The 26,695-nt window shown below is 24.8% G+C and overlaps 1 protein-coding gene across 2 annotated transcripts in view; it reads left to right on the forward strand.

Annotated features, from left to right (window-relative positions):
- Positions 1 to 211: 211 nt before the first annotated feature.
- Positions 212 to 26,695, forward strand: part of LOC136985429 (solute carrier family 35 member F3-like) — a 40,593-nt gene continuing 14,109 nt past the window's right edge. Inside the window, exons 1-4 of one of the 2 annotated variants that reach the window (XM_067282710.1) lie at positions 212 to 674; positions 21,082 to 21,439; positions 21,524 to 21,743; positions 24,702 to 24,830. In XM_067282710.1, the coding sequence (XP_067138811.1) occupies positions 317 to 674; positions 21,082 to 21,439; positions 21,524 to 21,743; positions 24,702 to 24,830 (1,065 nt within the window). In that variant the 5' untranslated portion in view covers positions 212 to 316. Of the gene's footprint in view, positions 675 to 20,381; positions 20,541 to 21,081; positions 21,440 to 21,523; positions 21,744 to 24,701; positions 24,831 to 26,695 lie in introns of those variants that run through there. The other variant, XM_067282711.1, reaches the window with a different exon arrangement.

Raw genomic sequence — 26,695 nt, forward strand, 5'->3', positions numbered from 1 at the left:
CTTATTCTTTGTATTTAGATAACACAGAAGAAATTTTCAAAGTACAGTCGAGATCTTTTAATAATAAATAAATAAATAAGAAATTCTGAAAGCCGTGCTAATATAAATGTTTAGAAAACAGAACGAAGCTTGTTGAAGCGGGGAGGAGAGTTGGTGTAATTGGCGCAGTCGCAGTGTCAGAGCACCTAGTGAATACCTTAACCAGTAGTAGTAGTAGTTGTGTGTGCGCAACCGTCAAAGTCAGTCCCGGGCAGACAATCCGAAATCCTTGCTTTGGTTGGAATGGTGGCAATGTGACTGAACGGTAATCTGTTAGATGACTGCAGACAGATTGACCACAATGATTAGAGAGGAGGCTATACATACACGCCCGAAATCCGTCCGTTCTTCTTCGGCTAAAACGAGGGTACCTCCTGCAGTTGTTATCACCGATGATTCTGATACTCCCGTTCCAGTTACCGATATAGCGTGTAGCCTGTCCGATACTATAAGCGCTCATAATGTAAAATGTGACGGAAACTCCTCCGCTAAATCACAGACTCTTGCTGATAACGATAATAAACCGAACGGCGTGTGTACCATTCGTAGCAGCGGTGGTTTAGATATAGACATTGTGGCACAAAGTTCACCCGCCACCGAACTATTAGGTGAATCGAATCAATCTACAAATCAAGGTAAGATGGTTCCTCCTGCTCTTATATAACCAACATATTTACAATGTCACCCATCTGTCAGTTTCGGTTGGGAGTGTGCGTTTAGGTTGGCTCTGTAGATCGAACTGTCAGTTTCCTATACTCGTTAATAGCTTTGTTAATTGGGTTTTTTTGTGCTCTGATCGATATATTAGCTCATGTAAAACTATAGTTAGATAATGACTCGGTTATAGATCGATTTGATTAGTATGGGTTCGGGTATGGATCGGTAATGATAAATGACAGATCGCACATTGCAAATGTCAAAATGCGACAGTTTCTTACTGAACCCGAAACGTTTTACACGGTTTATATATTAAATTTTGATGTAGCAGTAAAGTTAATTTTAGATATTTAAGTAACGCTAAATCAACATATGGTTTTTTCGAATTATCTTATATTACCTGTAATATAAGAGAATACGAGAAAGAATAGGAAAAAAATTATAAATCTATATTTAATATATTTTCCCCTTGTTTTTTTATTACATTACTCAGAACAATTATTGCAATGTCGGATTTATTTTGAAGAAAAAACATCAGTATTGTCAACTCTGTTCTAATGCTTTAAGGTTTATGTTTACGCTGAATAGGTGAACTTTCGAATAACTTAATTTTTTCGCTGTCAAATGGGCTATTGTTTTAGCGGTTGCTGAATACAATAGAATTAATTTATCATCAGACTACATCATAAAATTCAATAAAGTTTTTTATTTATCTGCCATTATTTTCTAAAACAAAAACCATCAGTTCTATTGAAATATTAACCTGATACTGCAATATCTCCTAATTGTTTTGAGCAATATATACTTCACTTAATATTATCTTACTCGATAAATAAAGCAAATTATATATATACATTTTACCTTTAATTTATACTAAAACTCAATTCTGAAAGAACTGAACTTTAGTGTAATTGCAATTAGTTTAAGTATTCGCTTAATTATTTAGTTTCTTTCTGTATATTTATAAATATAATTGCACGATTTAATTCTTAAACACATCTTAAGATAATATATAAAATTATATATATTATTATACATTATAATCAAAAGAGTATCTTAAATAAATTCAGATTGCTGTTATAAAGGCATTATTACTCTAAATAATTAAATAATGTTATACCGAAATAGTTTTATACTTTTGATGATATAATCTATAAAATATTAATAAGAATAATAAAATATTAATAAAGAATAAAAGTGTTTTAAAACTTGCCAGAAAATTATATGCTTTAAAAAAATCACATTTTATATTCGAACTTATATAAGAAGTTTTAATGTATAAAAATTTATTTTGTAGTTGCTTGGTATAAAACATATTTATAGAAATATTGTATATTGTAATTTGTTTACATTCTGAATGTTAAAAGATCGATATTGACTAGAAGCCGTCAAAACCAAATGTGGTTGAAACACGATTGAATATTTTAGAATGCTAACATTTTGATTTTTGGGTTAAAAACTAGATAAAAATCAGTTATTTTACTTAATTTTAGTGAAATTTTCAGATTTTTCCATCTTATTATAGATATAGGAAGAAAAAGAAGAGCTAGATTGTAAATTTGGCAAGGATACTTTGAACATCTTCCAATCTTTCGCATATCTTAGATCGATACTGCAAAAGTCAGTAACGACATTCTGACACGTTATCATCATCAACAGTCATTTCTTTCTCTGTTTTTATTCTTTTCATCACAAAATCCAAATTGTCAATAATGTGAAACGTTAAAAAATAATGCACACTTTCAAGGAAAGATTCTTAAACATTTATTCATCATCATCATCATTATCACTTATTAGCGATATTCAATAGTAAAATCTGTAATGTCTCCACACAAAAATGGAATAGTTTAACCGAAAAAAAAATGTTTTTTGTAGAATAATTAAAAATTAATTATGTTAAATATACATTTAAACTTGTTTAATACAAAGAATTTATTCCATCACAACTCATTGTCTTCAGCCAGATGTCTCGCTAACAGTCTGGCTAATGTCCAATTTATAAACAAACAACGAATGTAATTAAACATTTTCGTTTCAATATGGCCTTACAAGTGCGTTATATTTGACATATTTGTTTCGTTTTTTTCTGTAAATAAATTTTTTAAAATAGAAAAACGTCATTTAGCGCTACTAACTACAGTTATCACGAACAATCATTGAGGAGGTTATTCTTTAATCATTTCACGCCTAAAGTGTTAGCAAAATCATGTAAAAATATTCATAAATATAGTAGAAAGCAATTTATTATAATGTCTTCTGATCAATTAAATCGTAACTCACAAATAACTTAAATATTTCAATCGTAATATGTCAGAGAAATCGCTTTATAATGTTTAATGATCCACAATAGTGTAATGGAATCTCCTATGCATTCAACTAATGTTGATGATAGATAAAATTGTTTTCTGAAAATGAGCAAATTATTAGTTTAATTTTGATATAGAAAACGCATTGTGACATTTAATAATTTATTCGTCACTAAAGTTTAATTATTTAAAGGGAACAATATTTATTTATTGTTTTTCTAATTCCAAAAACAATTATTTTACAGAATAGAGTTTTACTATTTTAAATAATAGAATTGGATGATTCACATTGCTTAGAAAAATAATATAATAATTATTTTAAATATAGACGCACATTCTTTTGCTATCAGGAAAAATATGATGTACAGGGGCAAAACACTCTTAGTTTGAGATCTAACACTCTTAGTTAAATTATATAAATTTAAAATATGATTAAAAATTTATTGTGACACAATAAATAATTGCTCGTTTATAATAAAATATAAGTAGAATTTAAATTTTATATCTAAACCTGATTATTTTTTTAATTTAAATGTTTTAATTACTTCATTAAAATGATTTGAAGTTGCTTTAATAATGATGAATGAACTTAAAGATTTGATAGATTTCACTCAATAACCTTAAGTGTTTAGATAACATTTTTACGTGTTATCTAGACGAATAGACTGAGAAAAATCATCTTCAATGTCAGCTGTTCTAAATCTTTGCATAAGAGGTTTTTACATAATGTTACATGTTAGAATTTGCTTAAATATACAAAAAATAGAACTTTTTTATATCGTTTTAAGGAGAATATCCTATTATTTAAGAATTATCTTATCGAGAATCGATAAAATAAGATAAATAAGCAAGAATGTTGTGTGTATTTTTAAGTAGGGCGTTTTTTATTCCTTTATTTTATGTCTTTCTTCGTGTTTATAATATATTCAGCCACGAAAATGAATATAATTATAAACAGAATAAGAATATCTTGTTTAGAAATCTTTATCATATTTTTATTTATAATTTTTATTCTTGTACAGTACAGTAAACATGGTTTGCTGAATGAACATGATTAATGATCAACATTTTAAAATGTGTTATTTTTTAAAATAATTTATTCTAAAATTAACTTTGGTTTAAACTAGAATTAAAAGTTAAAGTTAAAACGTTTAATTCTTGTTTATTTAAAAGAATAAAAAAGTTCTTCTCAAGAAATGAAATAAAAAATAAACATAGTTTTTAGTTTTTATCGTAAGATTAAATTGAGGATTTTTTTACATATATATAAAAATATATTTTTTGAATTTAAAATATTTATTTTAAAAATAATTTATCAGTTCATCCGAAAGATAAAACATTAAAAATTATAATAAATTATTAAAATGCATTTTTATAAATAAAAAAAAACTTCTATAGATCATTATTGTTTTTTGGTTATTGTTCTTCTGAAAAGAAGAAATTGTTCTTTCCTTTAATAGAACCACTTCATTTTTGGAAGATTTATCTGGCTCTTGCAGCTGTCTCATAAAGACTTCTAGTTCTTGTTCAATATCACAATCTCTTCTGATATGCTACTTATTTCTTCTCGCAAACACATGTATTAGATATCCCATAGATCAACATTTTTCTGTTAAAAATAATTATACACTCATCAAATTTTATATAACGAACCCTCAATTTAGCGCATAGAAACGGATAGAAACTTATGTAAGCTTAAGCTTTACGTCTACATAAAATTAGTAATAAATTAATCGATATATAAATCTGACTTAATATGGTTTATTATTTAAATTGTCGTATAGAAGAACGATAGATTGAGACATTATTATTAATTGAGTTTGAATAATTATAGTAATATTAGGGGGGCCCAAATTAGAACGTGCGAGTTTACATTCACTCTATACTACTGTTGATAAAGCCACTGGCGCTCTTATATATTGTATATACATGTGTATTAGTGGGTTTGTCACGTTCAAATGTCTTTCTTCTCCTTTGATTTTTTCTTAATTTATTTATTTACAAATATAAGAAAAGAGGCGCGGGCTCCTGGGCCCCTCCCTGATTACGCCATAGATATAAAAACGCTTTCAAATGCCAAATTTAATTGTATTTTATTATTATAGATGAATTTTATATTCACTGATATATATGTATATATTATATTTAGTACATAAATATATTATTTTCTTGACTTAAACATCAGAGTAATTAAACTTTGATATAAGCGAAATTTTATCATTTAAACTATTTTAATTTGTAAGAATATTCTGAATACTTCTAAATGGGAAATGTTCCAATAATAAAAATGACAATAAAACTTAGAAAAATATCTTAAAAATTTAAAGATTTCGTGATTGAATCTTTATTTTTTTTTAATAAAGTAAACAATTTTACGTTGTAATGTCGTGAATTTCGTTGAATAATTAATCATTTTTGAAAGATTCTTTTCTTTTTTGTATTGTCTAAAAATAAAATTTCGAATTATTATTTTAAAATATTTTTCTACTTAATTGCTTTCTAATTTATTTGTTTTGCGAAAGATAAACTTTTATACAATAAATAAACATTTGTATCTATTAATTTGATGGTTTACTGTAAAAATCGTATCGTGTTTATCGTGATTAACGAAGAATGTTTTCTCAATCGTTCTATTTTTATCGAGTTTAATTTTCTTTATGAGGTCATTATATCAAATAAACAAATTCTTAATATAGTAAGAAACGAGAACAATGACATTTAAGTTTATCCAAATACATTTATTAAGATTCTTGTTAAAATTCTCTTCTAAATAACTAAAATAAACTAACCATGTCCTTCAACTATAAGCTTTATCTCCAGACCGAAATTACATATTTACAGCCTAATTTCTTATTGAGTAGCGAGGAAATGTCACGTATATGATTATAATTTAATGAATAAGCACGTGTATATATATATATTTTTTTATCTTCGGAGGAAAGGAGGCCCTTCGTAGAATGAGGCCTTAAGCTATAGCTTGTAGACTATAACTTGATTATAAATCAGTTCTTAAAATTAAACAATAATAAGGAGAATTATTCTTGTATTTTATCTATGAACTTTTACTAGTTTAAAACTCAGAAATAACAGCAAAGTTTAATTTTTAAATACTTTAAAAGGTCGCTGTTTATTAGCTGCATATGTTAACATATGATTTTAAGTGAAATTTATACGTTTATAAAGCTTTATTTTATGGAAAAAATCTCGGTATTGAATCCATTCTCTATTATCAGAAAGACCATCATCATGTGAAACTCGTTACTTTTTTTTACAAGATCTTTATCATTCACTGAAGTTCCATTACGATAGCTTGTAATAGAAAAAAAGTCAATTTATTTTTTGTTGTTTCCATAGAAAATTGAATTTTTATTTTTAAATGCCTTTTTTTTTGTTGGATAAAGCGAGGAGAGATTTGAATTTTTGTTGGGACGTATAACACATTTTACTTTATTTATTTTCTAATGTTAACGACAAAACAACTCGAATGAAGATCTTTAAATATTGAAAATAACTACTTAAATTTAATGAATGTGTTTTTTTTATTTTTTCTAATTAAACTTGTTTATCTTCGACATTAAGTAGCGAAGCCTATATGCTATTTTATATATCGATTTATAGCAATTAAATTTGGATAAAGCTGTCATTAATTAAAGCACCCTCTGGAATAGTCAACTGTATTAATCGAAACAACTTTTATTGTGTTTTTTTTAAATATTCTTATCGATAAAAAAAATAAATGCATTATATCATCATTAATTAAATATCGAGAGAAAAAAGGATTATATTTTAATTAATTGTCTGAATAATTAAGTATAAAAATAAGTTTTTGTTTTATTACTTTACGTTATAAAAAATATTTATCCGTGTTAATAAGCTTGAAATTTATTTTACAGCATCATAAACTTGCATTGATTTTGATTGAAGCACACAAATCTCATATATTGTAAATTAAATATAATAAAATGTCGATTAAGTAAAGCTTGTTATTTATAAAATGATTTAAACTAGATTTACTTTATGTTACCACTTTATCTTTTACATAATATTTTAAGATGTAGCCATTAATTCCTTCTTTTACTCGCTTACAATAAATATTTCTAAGGTCTAAAACTCGTATTAAAACGTTTTATGAATTCTAAATTGCTATTTAAATATATAATAAAAATATTTAAAATTTATCAGTTTAAAATTTGATATTTAATTATATTTAAGGGTATTTTTTAATACTTTTTACTAGTAAAATAATTGTTTTAATTGTCAGTTATGCAGTCCTTTATAATACCTCAAAATATAAATTTATACAAGAATTATAAATTAACACGTAAATAAGCTTCATTTATATTTTGTATATATCCATAATATGATTTTATAGGCTATTTATATTATAAATTGGATCTGTGTAGATTATTTATATGTTAAATTATAAATAAATTCCATATAATCCCGCATCAACTCGAAGATACATGTACATATTTTACAAATAAGTAGGCTTTACTGTATATAAAATTATTTATATAATGAAATATAATATAACTTTATAAGCATATAAGCTCTATATGTTTATAAAGTTTACAATAAATTAAAACAAAAATTAGTTTAATTTTTATATAAATTATCTTTCGCAATAATAATAATAATATAACAATTTATTATATGTAATATATAAATAGTCGGGTGTAGAGAAATAAGGAAGATCTCTAAATATATAACACATATCTTTAAACATTGCACGAGATTTAGTATAAGTTTAATTGAATTAAATCTCGTAAATATTTATCCTATTTATAAATATAAGAATACTTTATTTTATTATATTTAGTAAATCTTGTTTCTATGTCCCGCTTTCTATTATATTTTCAATAAATACCATAATCTGTATAGCAAATATAAGGTATAGTAGACCACTTTACGTGACCGATAAGTTATATCACAAATAGTATTTTCCAAATGTGCATGTTGTTATTATAGATACGGGTGCAGCATTTCGATCTGCTCCTAAACGGGACAGACTGTACTATTTCTATACACAGGGAGGGACTACGGAAGAAACGAATTAAGATATTTCTTGACAACACTTGTTAAAATTAAATAAACATTTATTTAAAAAATTCTTACAACTGTTTAAAATGTTTATTAAATCAGTAGATCATTGCGTAGCGACTCTAATGTTTCGCATTGTTTCCGGCTTAAAAACTTTAAAAATGTCTACTTTATTTTTAATATATTAATTTAAAAAATCAATTCTAATATTTTCAATAGATATAAGTCATTTTTTTTAAAATTTAATTAAAAAATATTAGTTTGGAAGAATCCCAAATAACAAAGTTAGAGCATAAGAATGTCAAATCAGTTTCGGAAATTAAAGCATAATTAATGTTAAAATTCATTTTAAAAATTGATTATTTCGCTTATTTATAGTAATTAAATGAATATAAATTATAAATAAATAAAAATCATAAAAGAAATTCAAATTATTTCGAACTAGAACGAAATTCTAATTAACGCAGGAGAGGAAGAATTTGATAAATATATTTCCCTGATCGTTTATATAAGCGAAGGAAGATTTTTAAACAATTAAAGGAGATTAATGATGTAAATAAAAGTAATTTCGATGCATTTCCGAGAAGCATTATATAAAGAAAGGAATAATCTTGTACTTGAAAATAAGGTTACGGGTCAACTCTAGACGGGGACATCAAAATCGATACCGAGACATTTGTTAAATCGTTGGTTTGATGGAATAAAATGCAGAATCATTATAAGTCTTCTAACACATTAAAATTCTGCATTTATTTTTTAAATTTATATTATAAATATTTAAATTGAAGCAATTATTCTGACGAGGCAAATCAAATTGCCAATCGTACGTGGCAAAATTTCTGTTCGATTATTACGCTGATTATTAAGGTAATCAGCTCATTGACTAGAAAAAAAAAACTTCAAGTATTTAATTAATATTAAAAGAAATTTGAAGTTTATTTTTATTTTCCTTTTAAAAATATTTAAAAGATGAGTTAAAGTAAAAATATAATTATGGAAATAATAATTTATCGCTTTTATCTCATAGTCTTACTGATAACTTTCTTTTATCTTTCAGTAAAGGCGAATTCTCTGTGCTTGCTTAGCATGCACCGCATTCTTAAGAAAAAGTTTTGACTGTCAATATACTATTTATATGAGAACAAATATGCAATAATAATTTATTCTAACTTAAAATCTAAATCAAATATAATTTTTTTATTATTATTTTAAATTTATAATATTTAATAATAATTTATTTATTGATTTCTGTATTAGTGTTACTTTTCGTCTTTAGCTTGGATATTTTAATTATAATTAGGAGCTTTAAAATCGTTTTATAATTTCGATCATAGAAACAATTATATAATTTAGTAAAATACTTTTAAAGATTTTATCAATCTTTGAAATTAAATAAATTATACGTGATATTACATCATTGTAATTATATTCAAGTATTTTCCTATAATAACAACAACAATAATAATAAAAAGATGAAGATATTTATTGTATCTGTGCCTCTTCCTCGAATGTCATACGACATATTAAAGACAGGAAACATTACGTCTTAATCAAAAAATTTATGTCACACTACAGCAAACGACAGTGATAAATGCATATCTATAATCAGTAACATTTTAAATGGAGATATACAAATTAACAGCGTACAAGCTTGGCTAAACAGTTATTTTTAGAGGCTATACCTTTATTTTCGTCTGTACACTTGTCTTCAATATCGAGTATCAATGACATAATAATAATAATAATAATAAAACTTTTAACAATTATAAAGAAAATTAATCGAAGTTACCGAAAGATCGATCAAAAACTTTTCCATTAAAGTTAATGAATTATTATACTTTATTCAATAACGCATTTATCAGTTTAAATTAATTTTTGTTAATCTTTCACTTGCGAAAAATAATTTATTTCTGTAAATATTTCACAAAGAAATGATATTCTTTATTATTATTATTATTTTAATTTTCCCGTTAGTGATCGTTGTTCAGAGGTTTATACGTAGTAATAATTACAAATTCTAAAACTTAGATTGTAATTTTATACGAATTAACTACATTTGTAAGCTTAATTTGTAAATGCAATTATGTATATAATTATTATCATTTATATGTGCACGAGAAAGAATAAAACGTAGAATATGTTAAGTTTTAATGCTCTTTATTCCTCAAAACTTTTTAAATATATTTTTTAACAGCATATACAACAAAATTTCTGAAATAATTTTATATATTCTCTTATTAATTTTTAAATATTATTATACGAGAAGCTTCACCGTATCCAGAATATATTTAATATAATGCGAGAAAACTAATAAAATTCTAATTGCATATTTAAAAGTGATTTCACTTATGTTAGTGACAAATTTATTTTAAACTTTTTCTTAGAAAATGTATTTATTTTAACCTTTTAAGTGGAGAGAAATAGGGGAAAAAATGTAACAGCGACAGTAATACGAATTTTTTATTCGTATAAAATTTTAAAATTTACAGTTCTATTATTGAATTATAGTAACAAATTCGTCATTAGTTCTATCTCTTGTAACGATTGCTGACCTCTTATTTACTGTCGGGTAATTTGTCAAACTATTCTTTGAACAAGTAGCCTTAAAAATGATTGATAACCAGTAAAGTGTAGCATTGTATCTAAATATCTTTTAAAAAAGAGCACACTTAAATGCAAATCTTGTTATAAATAGCACTCTTATCTTCAAATTTTTACACAGTAAACTTTAAAATTTTAATTATTAAACAAGGTAATGGTATTAACTACATGTACAAAACTTTAATTAACTTTAAAACAATTTTACTACTTTTTAAAGTTTGTTTAATTAAAATTTTTAATTTTATTGTTAATTTTATTATGTTTTATTACATAAAAACACCCTGTTATCAATTAGAAAACGTTGATAATGTACATTTTAAAAATTATATTATCATCATTTTTAAGGAAAATTTTGTAAAAATTATTAAAATTTATTCAAATATTTATATTTTATTAACAGTGATTAATATTAACGCCTTTATTATGTAGTTATATTACTTAAATAATTTATTTTAAGTAAAATAAGCTATTGACTACCATAAGATAATCACTTTTATAGGGGGAAAAAATTAAAGTTATATATTTTTAGATTAAAAAAAAAGTAAAATTAATACAAATAAAAAATTCCTGCGATTATGTTGTTAAAAATAAATTTATTTATATTATAGTTTTTTTTACAATTAATTATTCAATAATATTATAGATTCTAATGGAGCTCTTATCTTAAATTATACTTACATTATTAAAATATTAAGTAATTTTTGTCAAAAGAATAGTGTTTAGTTGAATGACGTAAGTAGCTACGTCAAGGAATGAAATGATATTTTTAGTAGCGAACAGAATTCAACGAATAATATTTCCTGTCTATTATAGAAACTTTCTTCAATAAGATCGTTCCAGTTCAACACTTCACTGAATAATCCTAGAGTTTTTTTTTATAGTCCATAAAATATTAACACTTCGTTTTTTTATTATATTTTAAGCAAAATTAAAGTTTTGAAGGTATTTTTTTTATTTAAAACAATGCAGAAAAATACAAGTTAAAGGGGTGACATATATGATAATGAATTATAAATTAACAGAAGCAATATAAACATTGTAAATAATTTTAATGGAAAATTAATTACATTTTTTGGTCATTATTAAAATTTATATATATTTTTTTGTTAAATATAAAATATTTTATACATAATTCTTATATGATATAAACCATGTGATGATGTTTTCCTTGTGTAGTTTACTTATGTTGCAGAGAAGATAGTTTTACAGGGGCAGCGACGATCTATAAGTTGCTTTCTATCTATCCTATACAATATTTATATAATTTAATTTAGTATATATTATAATGATGTTTGCATAAATTTAATATAAACTGTGGTTCATTTTTATTAAGTATAATAAGAAATAAAAATAAAAAGTTTCAAAATTTTAATGGATTCAATTAATTGTATAATAATAAGAAAATTTTCTTAATGATTGAATTTATAATGAAAATGTAAAATAATTACTCTATCGTACATTATTATAATGATTATAGCGTGCTAAATAATTAAAATTTACACAGGAAACTAAACGAAATTTAGCAATTTATTTTAAATTAAATATATCTTAAATGCTCATTATGCAACTATAATAAAGATTGTACATTAAACGTATCTATAAAATGTTTAATTGGTTTTTAAATTATGTAAAACGAAATTAAAACAAATATTATTTTTAATAATAAAAATTTTCAAGAATATAATTAGACCTTGACATATCTGGCAAAGAATGGAGAAAAATACATATTTTTTTAAATTAAAATATTACTTAAGGTATTCATTTTTACGATAAATAATCTCTAAACACCTTTTCAGATTTTCCTAACAGAATGTTTATTAAAATATTTAATAAAAGAATTTTAAAGTTTGTGAATTTTTACAGTTTGTCACCCATAAACTTTACACGTTTACATCTGTTAATTATAGCATTAAAAAGTTTCATAAAATAAAAGAATATATTTAAAATTTTACAATATTTATTAAAAATTTTCTCGAGGGTGTACGAACTTATTATTTATTACCGTAATAAGTTTTGTATTAAATAATAAGGTGATCATAAATCTGTTCTCGAGCGGATTTTTCTTTATATTATACGACTTTCGTATTTTAAAAGGCTAGATTTGTAAGGTCACGAAAGGAAATTAAAAGAAAAAGTTTACTAAAACCACACCTAAATCTTGAAATTTAACTTCATTATATTGGTTAAAATGAATAGTTTAACCCTTAAATTATCGCTTAATATATTTAATACTAATTACACTAAAATGTTTAATTATTGTATAATAAAATTCAATTTATTTTATACAAGTAATGCTATCAAGTAATTCCTGTTTTGTTACCATTAATATTACATACTTAACGCACATTTATTGTTTTGTTTCCATGTTATAATGGATTAATGTTAGATAAAATATTTTTATTATCTACTTTATTATAAATATTAATGAAGTTGCCGTATGTATGATAGATTAAGATATTGAGCAGGTTCAATGCACGTAGAGTTAAAAAAACTGAAATAAATGGCCATTATTCTAAAAATATTTAAATTTTTATATTAAAAAAAAATAAGAATTCTTTAACATTTTAGTATAAAAATATCTTAACTTCAAAAATTTATTTTTTAAATTACATTTTATGCAATATTTTTTCTTTTTTTTTAGAAAATAGAGAAAAATCCATAACCGAAAGTATTTTATTTTTTTAATATTTAGATGTATAATTCTTTACATTTGAAATATATAACCGTGTGATATAAAGCCATGTTTTAATGTATGAAAAAAGATTTTTGCGTGTTTGCTCACATCGATCTACTTTAATTAAAAAAGATATGATGACGACTGCAACACGTGGAGAAATTTTTTTTTAAAATCCTCCTTCAAAAAATCGAATACTTGATTTTTCCGTCCATGCCAATCGATTATTTAATCAATAAATCAACCCATTTTGAAATGTGGTATATACAAAGAATCTCTACTTTCCTCTACTTTCTTCCCCTTGACTAAAAGTTTATTTATTCTAAAAATTCAATAATATTTTAAAAAATATCTCTTAAAAATACTAATACAATAGTTTAATTATTTTAAAATTCATTTTTTATCCGTAATGTAGACGTTTTTGGTTTAAAAATTTACATTTTATGGTATAAAATTAAATGGCTTTACGATCATTTATCTTCATTACGTAAGCAAGGTAATGTAGAGCATGTAAGAATAAAAACATAAACATGACCTTTAAAAAATATAGAACAACGTATAAATTTGAATAATATGGCTTTATATTAGTGATAAAAAACATATTAAATTTATAATTCATAGAATAAAATCGACGAAACCTGTAAATGTCGATCATTCGATGGTTACAGATAAAGTCGGTCAACTAAAATAGAAACTTACTTATATATATAAAAAATATTACTCTATAAAAGTAAGATAAAAAGATTATCTATTAAGTTTATAATGATACACATTAAAGATATTAAGTATCAGTTTAGCACTTCATCAAAATGAATCAGGTTTTAATGAACATATGCGTATTGGCATCACTGCCTATATCATCTGATCAATAGTTACCTCACTTATATTCACTCTACTTGCTTTCTGAGTGATTAAATATTCTAATAACTATTTGAAGAAATTATGAAAACATTCCTTTTTCTATTTTTTTATCCCATTGTTCAGAGAATACCTTCTAAAGTTTACTAATGGAAGTGCATGACCTATAATATGATCAATAAAACTGTCAAGAACTTTAACTTAAGACAGATGGATAGCCAACTGTTAGAATTATATAATATCATAAATTTTGTATGAGTTAGTAATCATTTTTAATATTTTTTTAAGTAAAAAATTATAGGTTAGAAAAATTAAACCTTGAAATTATTAAGTTTTAATATCAGAAGAACATTTTTTTTTCTTTTTGCTTATTTATCCACATTTATTTTTTATGTTAGTATGAAATTTATAAGGAAATTTAAATATAAATATATATATATAAAAGTATCATTGCTCCATAGAGAAAAAGAGAAAGAGGAATATGAATTTTTAATCTTCTTCTATGTAAACTTTTGGTAAACAGAGATAAAAATGTTTCATATATAAAATATTCCCTGACAACGTGTTTATAAAAAATAAATTTTATGCTTAATATTAGCATTTTATATTCATCTTTTTAAAAAAATTGTAGAGAATTAATATTATATAATCATCATATTGTCAAGTTATGAAACCATTTAGAAGATTCTCATTAACTGAATTTTCATGCCTTTTCAATTTCAGCTATATCTCAACTAATAATTTTGAAACAGATGTTTAAACTATAAATAATAGAACAAAAGACCCTTCTGATAGCTGTTTCACTGTCACATATGTTACAGAATTACAGCCTTTGTTCAGTGTTACATAGTGATTATACTTTCAACATCAATTTATTAAATTATAATTTTCAATTCTGTTTGTATTACCAACTTAATATTAATGAAATATTTTAGTTTAACTTTAGTTAAATATTTAATTTCGATAATTATAAATGGCATTAGATTAGAAAAATTATTATTATTTTTTTTAAGATTATTAATGGGGAAAAAATTAAATTTTCGATATTTTTCGCACTATAAAAGGGAGTATTTTACAATTTTCTACAATAAAATTTTCCAAATTTTTATTTATTTTTACACATTTCTTCTCTAGAAAATTTTGTATTAGAATTAACTTTTCGTGAGTCATTTCAATTGCATTTGATCCTTCTGGGAAATGTAAATGATTTTTAAAAAAGATAAAAAAAAAAGATCGTATCTTTCCATTCAATTTTCAAGTATTTCTGACTCTAATTTTAGCTAATATCTAAGCTATATATAAAATTACGAAAGCGATTTTAAAAATATATGTACTTTTTTATGTTTAAATTCGAATTTATAAAATGTTTTTTAAATAAATTTATAAAACTTACGAATTTATATTTAATATCGCGATTTTATTTTTATTTATTTATTATTAGAAAATATTTTTATATTAAAAAAATTTAGAATTATCATTTTTATTATATTATATATAGCCTATATATTTCGGCTATTATTTAATAATCTTTCTAAATTATATTTTTTTAAAATTAAATAAAGAAAATGTACGCTTAATCGTGAAAGTTTTGATTTAATTTTATATTATACTTTGTTTTTTTTTTAATATAAATAAAACTCTAATTATGAATTTTCTACTTTAATAAATAAAATTGAATGTATATTATATTATATATAATGGAGCATACAGTACAATGGTAGATTTAGTGTGTATACGTAGGAAAACTTGAGACCCCCTTTTATATTCACGTTTTTTAATGTATTGTAAAGCCATATCACCGAAACGATGTAAATATAAGGTCTCAAATCTTATTATTGAGTAAAGAAAACTATTTGACTGATTTGAATCTATCTACCCATATATATTGATGAAGAATACTTATGATTTTAGTAAACTCGTACCCCTGTACCTCATACTTTTCCTGTTAACAAGAGAGTCATGCTGATCATCTGTCTCTGTTCTAGAGAAAATTTTTGAATTGAAATAACGTGACTTCTGGAAGTTCAAATGTAGTTAATCGGTTCTAACCTAAGCTTTTCACTTTCAGCTATTTAACTCCGTTTTCGAATTTAAGAAAGAACAAACAGGCAGACGGACGACAGCGGAAATTTATAGGTCTGCAATTCTAAAATTGCAACCCAATATATATTAAACATGCATATTTAAATATTTTATACTTTTTACGGTAAGAAAGACATGAGTGGATGAAGTGTTACGTCAAAATCCGATTGTTCTGCACAGATGAAGGTGTGACGTATCCGTCTATCACACGGAAGGAATCATCAAATATCTCAGACATTAAACGACACGAGATTTATCAATGGATTCATTTAAAATTACATAATAAAATATTAAACGTTAATTCACTCAAAACTTTGATTTTATAACATAAAACGCCTTTATTCACTCGTGTTTTCAATTGTTACTTTTTCTTGCCAATCTGTTATTAATTAACTGCGTCCCCAAAAGACCGGATCCTAACGCATTGCACTCCTTTCCTACATAAATCTGCCACTAATATAAATATATACACGCGCTTATATATATTCAATCGATATATATAGAATCTTTTATTTACGTTCTAAACTCGAGCCTATAGAAACAGATATTTCCTTCGTTTCTATAAAAAGAAACAATGTTTAAATTGTTTTATATTCTTTATAAATAGATTTAAAAATGTCAATATTTTCGAAAGCTTGAAATAATAATTAACCAAATATTTTTCTTTAAATTATTGACTATATAAATATAATTATAATTAACATAAAATAAATGAAAGCACTTTTTACGTGAAGAATTCATATTATAAATATAAAATTAAATAATTTATTTTAGTAGACAATTTTTTATATATTTATCATTATAATTTTATTACAAATATTATGCAGTCGAACCTCTAACAACGGCCACCTCTAACCTGCGGCCATTGTTTTAGGAACGTTTCTTTCTGAAATGCATACAAACCCCCCCCAAACAACGTCATTCAGTGGCCTTATTCAGCGGTTTAACTGTAAATAATTCGGTTTTATATAGTCAGAAAATGTGGAACGAATTACATTTCTAATTATAAATCAGTTTATTATTGATTTATTGATACGAGTTCTCATTAAAATCGCTTTATATATTCGCAAAATTAATTTAAAAATAGATTAGAACTTGAAATTAAACAATGAAAAGTTATATCCGTAGTAAAACCTGTCCAAATCGCAACCTGAATAGAACGGTAACCTGCCTAAGCGGAAAGAATTCCTTGGAACGGAGCGATGTTTTTACATTAAGAAGAAACCTGTTCGAAACGGAAACTTGCCGGTAAAAGTATTCCATTCCGGTTTACACAGGTTCCACCTTTAATTGATTCTAATTTGATAGATCTTACTCATTTAGGCTACTGTTATGTTTTGCATACATGGTTTATTTAAAAAAAAATATCGATTTTTCGTGATATACAATGCATTATAGATTGAGTTGTTTTGAAAAATACGAATAAATTTCGAAGTAATTATTCAACAAAATGCTTAGAAACGATTTTACTAATGTTGATGTATTTAGTTGCTATAATAAAATGCTTCAAGCAACTCAGAAAATCGAGTGATCGTAACGAAGCTAAAAGCGAATTATCAATGTCCCATAAAGATACAAGTTTCCGTACATTTAAGTTATATATAGAAGCAAGAATAGGGTTAAAGTCTTTATATAAAGCTTTTTTTTTTATATAAAATTAAATTGTTTCTTGTGAGTAACCATTCATTTCAGTAACGGTAAAAGAAATTCTTTTTTTGTTAGGATTAATGGTATGTCTGAAATTCAAGTTGAGGGAATTTTTTATATATGATATGTCATGAATGAGGAAAAACGATCGCTTTCTCTGATTGTGAAAAATATTTTATACGTATAATAACAATAAAAACTTCGATATTTCGTTATTTTACAATAGAATATAATCGGAAGAAATGATAAATTGTCTTTCTGAGGGTAAATATAAGAAATAATAATGAATTATTTTATTTTCACGCTTTTGAATTTGTACAAAAACTAAAATAAAATTTAAATATCTACACAAGAAAATTTTCATTATTTTATATATAATTATCTATCATTTTGACCTATAAATTCCCACTGTCTGTCCGTTCTTCCTTAATCTCTAGAACGATGTTATATAGATGGAAGGCGAGACCAGATATGGAAAGCTTAGGGGCAAGAGGTCAGATAACTAAGTATGAACTTCCGCTCTAGACCGGAAGTCACGTGATTTCAATTCAAAAATTTTCCCGGAACGGAGTTACGTAGATGACCGGCATGACTCTATCGTTAGTGAAAATTTCTGTTATGATATAAAAATACGCTTAATATTCATTTAAAATGTATTAAATATTTTACGTAAAATATAAGAAATAAAACATAATGGTTTTTTTATTATTATTTAAATAAACATTTTAATTATTACGACAATAAAAGCAAGTTATATAAAAGAATTTAATTATATGAATTGTATAATTGGATAATAAAAATCAAATTATTTTGTTAAAATAATAAAATTTAAAATTTAATGTGAAGAAATAACAAAATTTCAAAGAAATAATTTTTTTTAAAAATATTTATTTCACTTAAAATATGAAATAAATACGTTTAGATAATTTATTTAATTAATATCTACGATAAATTCAGATCTAATAGTCCATCAAACTACAACTTATGAAATAAAAAAGAAAAAAAAATAATAATAAACCTGCATGAAAGTTTAATAAAGTGTGAGAAAATTAATAAAGAAGTAAAGCCAAATCTCCTCAAATAGTAATGATAATTACAGTAGGAAATTCTCACGGGAATTCCTTCTCATAATAACTAACCATGAAATAATCATGTTAAAGATTCTTATGATGCAATACTTTCCTGTTCTGAAGCATTACTTATTTAACCCAAGATTTACTTGTTCCTAGCTGATAAATATTTTTTCCATTAATGTTTACAGAGCTATTCGAAGAATTTATATGCATACAACTAATATTTTTTAATTAAAAATAGTTCATTTGAATGCACAAACATTGATGCATTCTATTACAATTTGATCCATAATTATACATTTTTATGTATATGTATTTGTAGACTATATATTGCTATATATACTCCTATAAAGGATGAAAGAATATTTACATAGAATACAGAAGTACTGTATATATAACACTATACAGCCTATATACTAATATAATTTGAATTTATAAAATATTTATTTAAAATTCTTTTATTGTTATTTAATTAAAATTTATTTAAAAAATTGAATTGATAACCACACACACACACACACACACACCATACACTTTATATATATGAGAGAGGGGGAAGAGAGGGAGAGATTACACATCTCTTCTTCAGAATCTAAATTTTATTACCTGAATTTATATAGATAATTTGCTATAAACGTAACCTATTTTTTAAACTTTATCGATTAATTTCGATGACAGCTCAGATCGATTCTTTTAGGAAGAACGAGATAAATTTCCTTATGTAGCTAATTATATCGATATCCAATTTATGTCAACTGCTACATCTACTTAGTTAACAGATGATAAGAGAGTTTAAAAAATAAAAATAATAATAATAGAAAATGTGAACTCATTACATTTTCTATTTTAGTTTAAGTGGCAACAAGTTGAGTAATATTTCATATTAAAAAAAAAAAAAAACCTGACCTTGTTATTGATTCATAAACTTGTAAGAATTTATTGAGTTTAGTTCAATGGTTATTCATTTTTGGCTTCTGTTTATGAAAGTTTTATCAAAGCACGTGGAAGTTAGAAAATTATTGATTTTATTACAGAAAAATGAATCAGTTTTATTCAATGATTTAGTTTTGCACTCACAGATGTCGCCACGTTTCAATATTATGGATAAATTTAAAATAAAAAAAAATTATACAGTTTTTTTAATTAAAATTTTTTAAATATTTAAATACTTAAAATCTAATATAAAATAATCGAAATTAATAAAGAAAATTTTAATTATTATTTAATAAAAATTTCACGTTCATTAACGAATGTGACATTTCGGATGTTTATTAATTTGTTAAAAGAAAAGCAAAAATTCAATAAGAGCATAGAAGGGTCTTAAAAAAAAGAAATAAAAATCATGCTTAGGAAGTAGCTATTAATATCTTCCAATCCGGTGTGTTGTGCGATTGAAAACAGCCTTTACTACTCTTATCGACTTCTGCCCGGTTGCTATGGTGATTAAACTGCATAGTGGAGGTTGTCTGTTGAAACTAGGTTTCCAACTCTCCAACCATCATGTTTGCTAGATCGTGACGATGTTGCTGTCGGCCATAGGACTCTCTAACATTGGTTTTCAAGGTAAGATTCGACCTAGCTGTTGCGCATTAGGCTGTGCTTAACTCCTTCGTTCACTACTCCTTCTCCTGATTATCATATGGATAACCAGTATTTTTGACATGTTTACCAATAGGATTGATGTTTGCTTATCATATAATTCATTGATACGTACAGAATCTATATCTGTACCGTATATAGAAATCTATTCTGTATATCCTGTAATTGCATATTCATTTTCATTATTCAGCTTGTTTTCATTAAATAATAATAATTCTTAAAATATTTTTGGCATATTATGCTAATTTCTATCACATGCTTTAAGAATCGTGTATATATATTTTTAAATTTAGAAACTTCATATTGTGAATAAAAAATAAAAGATTAGAAAGAAGGGGGAAAAGCTATGATATTCCTGTTGAGAATTAATCGATAAAATTTATTTTTATCAATACTTGTAAATGACGTTGACACAGATTTGTGTGTAAAAATAAAAAATGTAATCTCCCTTATTTTCTTGTTAAATTATTACTTATTAATATATAATATTTGAAATATTTTATAGGTGATGCAGACAATCAACCTTACATGAAAATTGCCGGTCGGCAGTGTTGTACAGAACATGGCAAAAAAGTCACGTATGGAATTATATTAACTACAGTTATAGCTACGGCATGGGTAGGGACCGTACACTTGCTCAAAATTACATACACTTCACAACCCAATGTCAAAAATGCTGTGAGAAACAACACAGAGAATCAGAGAATGACAACCGTGTCACCATCTACAAGCACCATCACATACAGTGCTCCATTTTTTACGACATGGTTCTGCAGCATGTGGAACTGTATGTTTTTCCCAATTTTCTTAAGTTTAAGACCCTGTTCTTCGTCTGAAAAGACCACAGTTAAAAAAATTTTAATGTAAATATATTACTAAAAATTATTTCTATAAAGATTTTATTGATTATAATATATTAATTCGCATTTTTTAAATTTCATTTTTAGAGAAAGCATACAGAATTTTCAAGAAAAGAATTTTACTTTGCTTCAGTTTTTCGGTAGATGTTGTCTTTTTAGCCTTCTTTGGGTCATATCAAATTATATGATTGTACATTCTTTGAAAATTTTGGGAACGACGGAAGTTATGGCTTTATTTTCTTCAAACGTTTGCTTTGTTTATTTATTATCTTGGGTTATTCTACACGAAAAATTCGTAGGAATTCGTGTAAGTATTTAAATTTCCCTATAAAATTCTCATAAAGTTCATTTAAATATATTAATTCTTAATTGTTATAATTAAGTAAACATAATAAAAATGATATTTTAAAATAATTAACTCTATCTGTATGGATAATTAATTAGTATAAATTGTTATCTTATGCTAATTAAATTATTAACGTTTATTATATCCGAAAAGGTGTCAACATGTGGTTATAAGCAAAATCCGACTTTCTATTGATTAATTCTGTGAAGTAAGCTCGAGTTCAAAGACACTACACCTATTCTTTGAACTCTGTGTTTACAGACAGTATATCAATATTTTTCTAATTATATTTAATCAAATTTTTTTACTTAAAAAATAATTAAATAAATATACTTAAAAAGAATTTTTATATCGATTTTTCTGATGTTTCAGCATTGTTATATCTTCAATATTTATAATATGAAAGATACATTTGAAAAACACATATATTATCCTGTTAGCTGTAGAGTTTAGACTATGCAGAATCAAAAATATATTTATTCAGTAAATATTTTGACGTATTTTTTCATCTATTCAACAGTCTGAAATTTTAATGTTATGGGATTTACGAATGTCGAATACGAGTAGTTCTATCCATAAGAATTTTTAAATCATTTAAACCATTCTAATTTCTAAATATTTTAATTATTATTTTAAACATTTCTTTAAAATAATAATAATAATATTCTGATTATAAATTACGGTTCTATTTTTCTTTTAAAATTTAAATTCTGTTTTAAAAAAATTATTTTCCGGATTAAACTTACATAAATTATCGTTTAAAAATAGATTTTATAATTTGATTCTTTAACAAAATAAAAAAAATATATATTATGCAAATTTTTGAAATATTAATATTACATTTTATAACATTTTATACAAATTTTTTAATTATATAATATAAGTTAATTAGAATAAAATGTAACTAATTGTTCAGCCAAGTTTCCTGTTAGGCATTTTAAATACCATTAAATTTACAAAATAATTTACTTAGCTATAAAATTTTTACGCGATGACCTATTAAAATTGTAGAATTAAGTAATTTTTAAGAAAATAACAAAGAGTTTCGTATAAATAATTTATTTCTTCGATGTTTTCTGAGGCTTGTAACAGCTAGAATAAAATCGAATATTAATCGAAATGAAAAAGATTTTCTAGTATATTTCAGATTGTATTTAATTTAAGATAGAAGCAATAAATATATTTCTATTTAAGAAATAATTTAAGACGAAATTCTGTTAGAAATCTTTACAACGATGCCGAAGGGACGAATGTTCTTGGTAAAAATAAGTTCCAGTAAATGTCCCTGAGGGAAAGACATCTCTTCAGGCGCCATGCAGGTCGAGAGCATTGAGGACAGATGCACTTAATCATAATGCCATAGAATAGCATTCTGTAGCTGATTCAGACGCTACTTGTACGAGACAGATTTTTGCGAATTTCGGAGAAAAATCGCTGATAAAAAATAAAAAGAAAACGAGAGTTTAATTGATTAAAATTTACATTTAAATATTATAAATACGGTGTAAAAGTTTTACGTTGTAAAACATATATTTAGCTATCAGTTTTATAATTATTTTAGTAAAATAGTATACAATATACTTCGATGTAGCGTTCTCCTAAATAGCGCCACACTCAATTTAGTGCCAACTTTAAGGCAAACAAATGGCGACGCTAAATACGGGTTTGACTGTTATTTAAAAAATTAATTATAGAAAGTTTCTATTTATAACGTATTATTTATACTGGAAATTTTGAAATAAAACGTAGTAAATTGATAAAATTCAGCTTAAAATATAAATTTACCGTTTATTTTTTTAATATTTTATATATTATAAAATAGTCTGTTAATATATTTTTATATATTAAAAAATAATAATTAAAAAATTAGATTTTGTTAAAATTTATCGAATTCTTTACGTGTATTCGTTTAACATTAGAACGGAATTTAGAAATTATTAAAAAAAAAAATCTAATATTTCTAAATTTCAAGAATTTCCTATTAATCATTGAACTGTGGCACGCCCTCTTAACACGTGATTGTCATGTATATGAGTTTTAATGAATGGTAATATAGGAAAAAACTTAGTTGAATCTCTCTCCGTGGAAGATATAAATCGGCCATTTTCATAGAATACGACTTTCAGGTTCATTGACTTTTATTATGGAAGAAAAGTAGGAGATGAAACGTAAAAACCGATTGGTAAAGGAAATCGTATTTGAATGGATGCCATTTGCTGTGATCAAGAGGGATGAGAAAGTGGCTTAGAAACAATTCAACCGATTCGTTAATTAGTTAAAGGGATCAGAGGTTCTGTATTGATTAAAATTTTGGTTTAATTAGGCTACAATCTGAAAAAAATTCCATCTGTCTGTCCTTCCTTAATCTCGAGAACCGTGTTATATAGATAAAAGTGGAGACTAGATATGTAAATCTTAGCGGTAGGAGGCCCCAATTAACTGTATAGGAACTACCGGTCTGAACCGGAAATCACGTCATTTCGATTCAAAAATTTTCCCCTGAATGGAGTTACGTAGATGACCAGTTCTTTCTATAAATTTTTCGAGTGATATTTATAAATATTGATACTCTTTGAATTTTATCTCGATATACGAAATATTCGTACATAGTTTGCACGATATTGTATAATATTCTCCTTCCTACAGCTTAATTTTATATTCGAGTTTCCATTGCTCATAATTTCTGGAATTTACTAACGTGAATCACGTCATATTATCATAAATATTAATTTTTCTTTCTGGAAATTGCGTGACATACACCTGTAAACTTCTTGTTTTTGTTGTTGTTTTGTGTCTTTACTTTATATAATATTAAAAATTATGATAATGATAATAAGTTTCACTTTTTACTTTATATTTTTATGTAATTTTTTTAAAAATTTATAGTTTTCTTACCGAAGATTTATTATAATTGTTTAGATCGTTGCGGTTATAATATGCAACACAGGTATAGCTCTATTAGCATATATGGATGGTGCATCCAGATCCGTTACATTAGGAGGAGTCGTTTTGGCATCAGCAGCAGCTGCTGGATCAGCTGTATATAAAGTAAGAATGTATTGATTTTAATAACATTTTTAAAATGACGTACGAAACACATAAACCTACATATTAAAAAATACTTCTAACACACATTGAGGGTATAATTCTACAGTTTCAAATAGTAAATCTATGTAATTCCTGCTAAACTAATTAATAGGCTATACAACACATTCGAAATCAGTAGCTTTATATTAACTGTGAACATGGGAATCTGCAAAAAATTTTCCAGCAGGAGACAAATAATTACGTTAATAAATTTTATTTAGTTATTTAATTATTTGTATTTTTTCCACAAGTATATTATAGGATATATTATTGCATCAATACAAAAGCAGACATGATGGAGGGTGTACGGTTACATATCTCGATCACTTTTACGATTGTAATTTGTGGGCCTTTTTACTCGATCCAAGGGGTAAATGCCACAGTTTTCTTAAGCGTTAATATAATCATTAACGATGTAATTAAATGATAAAATCTTTAAAAGATGATAACATTTTCTGAATGTTTTCGTAACCAATAAATCAATTTATAATCAGCTTTAATAATGAAGTGCGCTATTAGGAAGCGAGATAAATTAACAGGGAAATGGATAAATGAAACAGAACGGATTTAATAATAAGAATTTACAGATAAAGTTTGCTGGAAGTGAAATCGAATTGAAAAAAAAAAAAATCGGATGAACAGGAAAATGATAAGATTAAAGAAGAGGAAGGATTGAAAACATGAGCACAATCATTCACGTTTAATTTAACAGAAAAAGCTACGTAATATTTTTTCGGGAAAGGTTATCGATTCTCAACCGAAAATATTTTCTTCCACTCATTTATCTTTATATTTTAACAAATTTAGTGGAATGTAAAAAGTCCACCAACGTTTTCGTCTAATGCGAACCGTCTTCTTTGTTTTAAATAATATTGATGGCACATTGTAATGGATATCGCTTACGTTAAAGCTTTTAAAAATACAATCTATTTCCATTAAAATAAAAATAAGTTTTCTTTATATATATATATATTGTAATGTTTATAAATAAAAATTCTTTTGGGAAATGTCAGGCTACTTTAAATGTTTTTTAAAATGTTTTCGTGCATCTTTTTGGAGGAAAACATTCATTAACGTAATAAAAATTAATGTATTAACACTATTTTTTTTACAATTAACAAAATGAAATATTTTTCCGGTAGATTAATTCAAAAAATCTGACTGAAAATTATATTTTAAAAAAAGTATATAAATTTTAGGTATAATTCTAATTCATTAATTTATTTAATTTACTTTTAAAGTTAAAAAAATAAATAAATAAATTTGATTATAATATCTGTAATTTACACTTGAACTCGTGATTTCATATTAAATGCCTTAGGTCATTGATATCTAGAGGGGAAGAATAAACTTTTATTCATCAGATTATTCACCCATCACGCAACGTCTGCGAATAACTAAACGACTCTCAAAAAAGAATTCATACGGCATTTAAAAACGGTTTTCCGATTTTACATATTTTCTAGATAACATCAACTTGCTCCAACTAAAATACAATATTTTCTACTTTACAGAAAAATCTACTAAAAAATAAAATGAATGTATTAAATATATGAGTAATTCCTGTTATAAATTAATTGTTTTATTGTGTTTTCAGTACATTAAACTCGATATATTTGCCAGAGATGATGCGGTAAAGATTTAAGTGAAATTCATCTAAAGATATAAATATATATATATATATATATTTGGGAAATTTTGAAAATGATACTGAAAATATTGTTTAATTATTTACTAAATAATTAAACAAATATTAAAATATTATACACGAATGTACAATATGAAACTAACACGCTCATCGACCACCTCAGTTTACATCAGGGTTT

The sequence above is a fragment of the Centruroides vittatus genome, unplaced genomic scaffold, assembly GCF_030686945.1.
Source record: "Centruroides vittatus isolate TY-2023 unplaced genomic scaffold, ASM3068694v2 contig_970, whole genome shotgun sequence".
Classification (NCBI taxonomy): domain Eukaryota; kingdom Metazoa; phylum Arthropoda; class Arachnida; order Scorpiones; family Buthidae; genus Centruroides; species Centruroides vittatus.